General features: G+C 40.8%; 1 protein-coding gene and 1 non-coding gene across 2 annotated transcripts; both read right to left on the minus strand.

Annotated features, from left to right (window-relative positions):
• Window positions 1-1,422: 1,422 nt before the first annotated feature.
• Window positions 1,423-5,114, minus strand: adm2a (adrenomedullin 2a). The gene is made up of 2 exons (XM_049761185.2): window positions 5,035-5,114; window positions 1,423-1,810 (listed from the first exon to the last, which is right to left on the minus strand). The coding sequence occupies exons 1-2, from the start codon at window positions 5,112-5,114 to the stop codon at window positions 1,423-1,425; spliced, it is 468 nt and encodes a 155-aa protein (XP_049617142.1).
• A 68-nt stretch (window positions 5,115-5,182) lies between these two features.
• On the minus strand, window positions 5,183-6,168 carry LOC125992281 (uncharacterized). The gene is made up of 2 exons (XR_011086196.1): window positions 5,441-6,168; window positions 5,183-5,321 (listed from the first exon to the last, which is right to left on the minus strand). It is a non-coding gene; the product is annotated as an uncharacterized protein (transcript).
• Between the last annotated feature and the right edge of the window lie 2,108 nt (window positions 6,169-8,276).

An 8,276-nucleotide genomic window follows, 5' to 3' on the forward strand; every position in this document is an offset into this window, starting at 1 on the left:
GAACACATAAATATAACTTAAATACATGACTTAAATAATTTGGAGGCGTTTATTTACATACGGCATTTCACAATCAACCCCGTCGCTACTTGGAGTGCGCTGACTGTCAAAATCGGGACATTTACAAAAAAACATTTGCGATAAGGCGTTCACAATCCAGATGTGAGTATTTTCAGAAGTCCTGTGAGAAAGAGAGCGCACACCAGACGTGACACAGTCGCCGACGTCACAAAAGCGACAACAAAAAAAATCCTCGCACAATGATCTGTGACGCTATTCAAACATGAGATAAGAAATAACACAAACACACATGCTCACACACACATTGCGCAACAGCTTCCAGAGATCCACCAAAAGGGTTGCCGGTGTTCTTAAAACCCAGTTTAATAACAATCTATCATGAGACATCGATTAACTCAATTAAATCAGACAGATTGTCGTGTTTCACCTTAAGCAAGCCTTTGAGCAGATTAGACTTAAAACTAGTGAACCGGGGGGTATTACCCTGTTTCCCCATGAGCCCAAAGACAACCTTGGGAAATATATCCAGATTAAATCGGTTGGGAAAAGAGAATATTGGGGCTGGACTGAAGAGGAAAAAAGAAAAATCTGAACCTGTACAGTAAATCAGTTTGTCAAGTATCGCCAGGTAATTTGTGAAACACTGCATTTGAATTGGAGCCTTGTGTAAAAGTGTGTGGTAGGCACATGCTTTGCTCATATTTATTTTTGAAAGCAAATCCCCGCTGTTGTTGCATATGACTGCAAAGATTAGGTCAGCTTTAATAAACTGCCGTCAACCACAAAGTCCTGACTTGTGGGGAGAACTTAGGAATCATGTGAAAGGGACTTATATTTATTTCCACACTGTGCTACGTGCGGAATATAAATACAAGTTTTTGACTCTGGGTCTGTGTTGCAAGCATAAATGATGAATTGGATATATCTTTTTGGATTTCATTAGTTTTGTATTTCATTTATTTGAATTTCCACCCTTCATTTTCTCATTTCCAATTTCTTCTGTCACTAACTCCACTGTTTTCCAATGCTCATTACCGCCACCTAAGTCACCGGAGGGGCATTACATCCGTTTTAACGAAAATTCATTTTGAGTATATCTCATATCTTAAAACTATCTTAAGGCTGAATCAAGAATTCGGGGGTGTTTGATCAGCGAGGCGCAGGATTGAGCCGAAGACAATCTTTTGTCCTTATGTACATTAGGAGTCCGACTGAGGTTGCTTAGGTTGATGAAAAAAGGCAAATGTTATCAGGGTGGTGGGTCACTCAAACTGCGTGATGCTAACAATTAGCTTGAAAAGTAAAGAGGCACAGCAGTGATCCAGATGATGCGTTCTGTAATATCAGACTAATACATTGAAAGATATAGATTTCCGGGGAGTGGGGGCCGAGTGGGGTCACTCATCCGTAACTATGGGGGCTCCTTGGATTAATAGGCGATGAGTCTTCTCTGCCGCTCTGGCCGATAAGCTGATAAAGCCTGTGACTGAGGTTCTGGACTTGGCAGGTTCCCAGTACACAACCCACTCGCATCAGCTGGACATGGTGGGGGTAGTGGTGGGCCCGGGGGCCAAGGTGGGCGTGGCGACGGGCCCTCGGCGGACTCCCGTGGAACCCCAAACGCTCGGCGGGTCTCGCCCATGCCAGACTGGGGTTGCTTCTTCTCGCTTTAGAAAGCTTCTGGTGCCTAAGGGGCCATTTCATGAAGGAACTGCCGACGTTGGTTTGGGCCCCAGGAACCAACGTTAGATCCTCTTCGGAGAGGATTAACTTGTTGAGATGGTCCAAGCTGAGGAGAGAAGAGAAATGGAGTGAGTAAAATCATAATCCAAATCACAAAGAGGGGAAAAAAAAATGCTTTTGAAACCAATGGTTTTAATGAAGATGTTTTTCCATCATCCCGGGGTTCATCTAATGACTCTAATCCCGAGATTTCCTGAAAATGGCTTTACCCGAATATTTTTATGGGTATTTATAACATGCCTGAGCTCTTAGCGTTTCGGCGAATGAACATCAGGCTAATTAACCTGTTCCAATGTCCGAGCGATTCGGTAAACAAGTTCCTGCCATCTGTTCGCTGTTTGACAAACACAGTGGAAGCGTTTCACTTTTTTTTCTGTCCACCTTCCATGTTTGTGCAGCACATTGGGACCAGTAGATCCAGCAGTGTACCGTTTCCCGGCAGCCGATGAATGATGATGAGGGAAAAAAATATATAAAAATAGTGAGGACTCCCTAAAGTGACCCAAAAAAACCGCATCCTCAGAGAAGGACATGCGCATTTGAAAGTTTTAAAAAATTCCACTTGGGACGACGTGACAGACATCACGATTCTCCTGCGGCCGTGTGGATTCCACGTTGACGCGTGAAGCTGTCGTGGAGTTTATTTTAGCCGCTTGTAACGACGGTGGCACAGGCTGACTAAATAATTACGCCAACTTGACCGCCACGTTTCCAAGACGAAGCCGCTGAGCCATAACCACGTCACTGGAAAAATGGATCTATTTTAAACTCTTTTGTCGTGGATCATTTGGAATAATGTTTCTTCTGTAATTAATAAAAAAAAAAGAAAATATACATTCATAGGGATCGACCACTGATAGACACCATGCCCTAATTTGGCATTTGTCCTTTTTATATTGTGGGTCAAATTGACCCACTGATAACGTTTAACCTCCATGTTATATCGCAGGTCGAATTGACCCATTTTGATCATTTAACCCTCCTATAGTATGTTGGGTCAAATTGACCCTTTTTTTAGCCTTTTTTTTTTATAATGTAGGTCAAATTGACCCATATGTACTGTCCATTGGGGACAAATAATTTGTAATCCCCGGCAGCGGGGGAAAGAGTTGAAATAAGGGAAAGGTTAGTTTGAAATACTCGTCTAATTAGCGGCCTAGCTTTCATAATGAGATTTATTTTGCATTTTAATACAGTATGTACACTAATTGTGTTTATTTACCCATCTCTAATGGAGGACGATAATGAAAGGATTGTAATCAGGGAAAAAAATGGATTTTTTTGAGGTGTGGTGTTAATTTATTCAAGTTTCTAATACAATTTTTATTTTTAATGGTGGTGTTTATTTATTCAAGGGTCAAGGTGTGGCATTTATTTATTCAAGTGTTTATTTATTCAAGCCTGCTGTTTGATGAAATGGCGTAACTTGACTCTACCAAGATAATTTTAACAAAAAATATTCTGAAGTTAAAAAAAAGAGGCATTTATTTGAGATGTGGTATTCATTTGTTACAGTTCTGTTTAGGCTACTTCCTGTTTCGACGACTTCCTGTTTCATGGAAGGCAATGACTCAGCGGTCAGTGCTGTTATGAAGGTGAAGTTAAAAAAAGAAAAAGAAAAAGGGGATGTCTATTTGAGGTGTTGCGTTTATGTATAATGCTAACTGAATCTTTCTGTGTTGTTGAGCGGAAATCTGCTCTTTCAGGATCTTTGTAAATTGAGGGGATTTAGGTCTCAGCCATTAATCCACATCGGAATTCTCCCACCTGTTTTTTTTTTTTCTTTTTCCCCTACCTCGACTTTAAGCTCGGGTACAGTTTGACGGCCCCTGTAGAGGCATTCATACACCCCCCCCGCATTCTGACATTAATGGTCTATCCTTGACAAAATCATAACCGGGTAGAACACGAATAAAACGGAAAGAGACGAAAGGCACGTGCCGGCCGGGTCGATTGCGACACCCAATTTCAACAAGCCGGTCCGTGTCATTCATTACTCTGTTCCTCGAGTAAATATTTAGTCAAGAGTATCCGTCAGCTCATGTGAACCACTGTTCCAAATGCTGTGTGAAAAATATTAAAATGAACGGCCATTTTTTTCTTCTGTTTTGAAGCTACTGGCTTCAGGAACTCAAATATTCAGGAATTTAATCTGTTGATCTTCTCGAAAGCCATATTTAGCTTTCTTTTCTCGTCCATAATATGTAAAGTGACATTGCTATTCCTCCAAACACCTTTTTGTTTTGCCTCGTGTCCTTATCAGAACAAACTCGGCACAACACCGAAGCGTAGACGTCCGAGCTCAGGCATGCTCAGCATCTGTGCATCGTGTTTTTAAAAAAAAAAAAAAAAAAAAAAAAAAAAAAAAAGGAGGATGAAGTCTGCGTTCGAACAGAACAGAATGTGCTTCGTGGGACAATGTGCTATCCTAATGAAAGCCAGGCAGGATATTTATGAGAGGTGTGGGGGGGGGGGGGGGGGGTGTAATTATATGCACTTTATAAAAATGATGAAGATCATAGTTGTGTCTGCATGAAACTCTGCAGACACCCCCTTGAGCATAACCTGCAAGATATTTCCGTGGGAACAACGCTAACAGTTCCCAGCTCCTTCTTAGACATTTGTAAAATCCACTGATCTCTCGTGCAAATCCGACACTCTCCAGTAGAGGGCAGTCGCACACTGACTCGTCAGCATTCCTCCCTGCATCATCACACAATTGTGTTTGTGTATTCAAACGGGTTTATAGATAGAAAATCAACAGGTGTCACCATTTTTTTTAATTTAAAAATGTAAAAGTGTATAAAATAAGATTAGTCGGTCTCATTTGAGTTCCGGTAAGTGTTGGCGTGTGTTTAAAACGATTGTTTTAAACACCCTGGATTGGTCGCCGATTTTCTCAGATATTAACTGATTTGAAAAAAAAAATCACGTGTTTAAATGAAATTCAGTGCCATTTCTTTTCCATATATTTAGAGTTTTTAGCAGATAGAATGATTTGACCTTGCAGTCTCGGCTATCTGCAAGTACAGTATCTGCCCTACTACACAAAAGAACTCGATAAAACAGTGTTTCACTTTGTCTAGCTTGAACAACAACAGTTAAAATGTTCAGCAAAAAAAATAAAGATTTAAATGTTTTGTCAGGAGTTTCAGAAGTCAAATTAATGAATACACAAAATGTGATACAGTTGCAGGATGTTTAACTCGGGAGTTTTAAGAGATGTTTCTCCACCAATGAGAAGCTAGGTAACATGGAATGTCTTCTTACCTGAAGAGCTCCTCTGCCAACAGAAATTGGAAGCACACCAAGCTGATGCAATATAACGTAAGGGGGAGAGGGGAGCCCATCTCCGGGCTGAGGTTGTCGCTTCACCCGCTCTGGTGAGATGGAGGCAGAGTTGAAAGTGGCTTGGGTGATATTGCACTGGATTCAGTGACGTTATTATCCCCAAAAGGAAAAAAAAAAATGGGATAAAGTGCAAAAATATAAAAAGCTAATTAAAAAAGTTGATGACTGGTTGAACTGTCCAGGCTTGGTAGGGAAAAGTGCAAATTCTGAGGGGGAGGATAAAAGATGATTAGTCAAGCGGAAAAAAAAAAAAAAAAATGTGCATGGAAGTTTGCAAAAGAAATTCAAAGTCAGCTCATTTTCAAAATCCTATTTGATGTCTTACCTTCTTTGAGTGTGACTCAGGTGCTTCTGCTGCTGCTGTTCAATTCAAGTGGTCAAGATCAAGTTCTCTGAGCGCCTTTCGGTGACATTGCAGGTTTAAAAAGAGAGTGGGCGGAGTCTAAAACCAGGGACGTGCAGAGAGGGGGGGGGCTATGGGTGCCTACCGCACCTGCCCCTTCCCTCCTAGATGCAGAAAAGCCCGTCTGCGTTCTTTCAAAAGTAAAACTATTTATAATCTACTCAATCTTTAGTCATCTTAAAACAAACTAAAAATAGTGTTTATATAGATACAGAATCATGTTTTCCTCCAATCTTACTGCACCGTCCTCCCACAATCAAAACACAGCGTTGCCATGGAAACATGAAGCAGATTCATAAGATGAAATAACATATTTTTCATCCAAACTGGCACCATGCTCAAAATGGCACCTTGTAAACATGAGGTAATTCATATTAAAATAGAAACTTATTACGAAGAATACTATCTTCATCCGCTTTCCCAATATTATCAGACAATCTAGCCCACATTCTTCCCAAAGTAGTATCTCCTCCAGACTTTTCCCTCCACCCTTATTTATCGTTTAGGCCAAGTTAAGTACTCCAGACACACCTACATTCCCACCACGTAGCATCACCGATGAAGTAGTAGTACTACAATAACGCCAACAGATGTGTAGTTTGGATAGAAAATGTTTGGAAATGAAAATAAATGTGACCCGAATTCACACCAGTGAGGATTTTCTCCTCAAAAATGGACTCGCTAAGAACGAAAACGGATTGTGCCTTGATTGCGCAATGTCTCCTCAACATTTGTCAATATTTAGTTTTTCCTAGTACCGGAATGACATTGGGTTGTGCGGCCATGCGTAAAAACAACAGTTAGCATAATTGAGGTGTTAGCATTTTTTTTTTCTGTTTAGCATGTGAGCTAATACTACTGATAAGCCTTAAGTGAAGGTTGTGTGTATTGATTAATTTGTCATGATTGTGCAAGAAACACAGTGGTGTTTGTTATTTTTAGCTGCTTTGTTAGCATCTTGTATCGTTTACACGCAATTACAAACTCATGTCAATTAGTCTTGGATTTATTTACTGTTCATGACTTGGAGCCCAAAAGACCATTTGATCAAATTTGGGTCCTCACAGCCAAAAACATGCTCAAGATTGTCTCGAATTATTTAATGCTTGCTATCATCGGGTTACGGTCCAGGCATTCTTTTGATCGCCTTGTGTATTTTCCCATGTGTCGTCTTCTTGACATCTTAATCCGCTCCTTGGCTTGAGTCGAAAACTTTTTATTTGGGTTCATATCTCATTTCTGGAGTCTACTTGGCAGTTGAAAAAGACGAAACAATAAAACGTCTTTTGTTTGATATTGTCAAGATGCTACGTCTTCCCGAAAACGTGCCAGCGATGATCCACTAGTCTCGTCTCGAAAATTTATTTATTTCGCAGCTCTGCTTACTTTTTGGCTTTTGAGCGTCAACGAGCTGATCTCGATGCTACGCTAGTGCTTATCGATCGCACCGATTGGTCGATTCGTCTGCCTCCACGTGGAACCGGGTCACTTTTTGCGACCCCTGACCCATTTACGTAAGAGATCCCCTGGCATGGGTGAATCGCGGCCTGATCACAGGGAGTTTCCCGCTCCAGTTTGATCTCTCAGCCGTGCACCGGTTCGACTTTTTTTGTGTCCGGCGGCAATTAGCGCACATTAGAAGAAAAAGGGGGACTTCTGTGGAGCCGACACACAAAAGGTTCTCTTGGCGTCGCCTCTCTAGCCCCACGCCATGTTTTAAATCTAACCGAAATAGAGGGAAGATCAAAGAGGAACATTTATTATTGTTTTTTGACTGACTCATGCTGTGGCATGCTTTTAAATATTGCGTAAATAGAACAACGGAGTGTTGTCCTGTAAAAGACCCTCCTGTGTTTATGGAATCAATTTATATGATTTTAGAAATTTTGATGAACGCTCTTTCGCTGAACGTTCGGAACTCCTGTTTTGATGCCAGTGGCGCAGGTGCCAACTTCCCATGGTTCGGACTTCATTAGACTCGAGACGAGTTGAGACTGGTTGAAGGGGAAGCTCAGCAGGCTGCAAAAGTGAGACTGGAGGAAAAGCAGAGGGGTGTTAAAAAAAATTGGCAATGCGGGAAAATACGATTCACCACCATTACTGGAATAAATTGTGATTAATGCAATATTTGCACAAGAATATTCTTATCTATGTGTTAAGATGGAATCAGTGTTGTAAGAGATTTTTCAAGTGAGATAAATTGTCGCTTAGGGGGGTCTAGGAGGCAAACAGTCCGGCGCCGTGTATACAGAAGCACAAAATGCAGTTTCAAGTGGGGCTCGGGTTTTCCCCATCAGTTTCTTTTTCATTGGAAAGCACACATGTGAGGACTGTAAACAAAGGCATGTCTCGTAAGCATGTTTTCCTTCCTTACGGCACCTGCAGACGCTGACACGTTTATTACTGTTTGCATACAGAAGGGCAAGTGCTGTCAGTTTAGGTCGTTAGTCGCATAAATATCAAATTCCTTTTGCATTCTGCACTGGAAATGGGCCCAAGTATACATTGGATGTTTTATTTACTTTTTAAACGCAATAGAGTTTAATTTTCTGAAATTTTAGCACAGGATTTATGTTTAAACTATGTGTAATGTTACAGTGGCTTACAAAAATAGACTTTTTAGGAATGAATTGACTTTTGTTTACAGTGAACACTTAGGCCTACTACACTACAATGTTTTTAATCATCAGGGTGACATTTCAAAGTCAAGTTTTTTTTTTTAGGTGGTGCATAGTGTAAAATGTTAAGAGAAATATTG

The sequence above is a fragment of the Syngnathus scovelli genome, chromosome 22 (assembly GCF_024217435.2).
Source record: "Syngnathus scovelli strain Florida chromosome 22, RoL_Ssco_1.2, whole genome shotgun sequence".
Lineage (NCBI taxonomy): Eukaryota > Metazoa > Chordata > Actinopteri > Syngnathiformes > Syngnathidae > Syngnathus > Syngnathus scovelli.

What these genes read in the sequence shown, in the direction of transcription:
- adm2a (XM_049761185.2), bottom strand. Translation starts at nt 5,114, where the DNA reads ATGGGCTCCCCTCTCCCCCTTACGTTATATTGCATCAGCTTGGTGTGC. An exon ending in TTGGCAGAGGAGCTCTTCAG is followed by an intron (nt 1,811 to 5,034) that starts GTAAGAAGACAT and finishes TTCTCTCCTCAG; the next exon opens with CTTGGACCATCTCAACAAGT.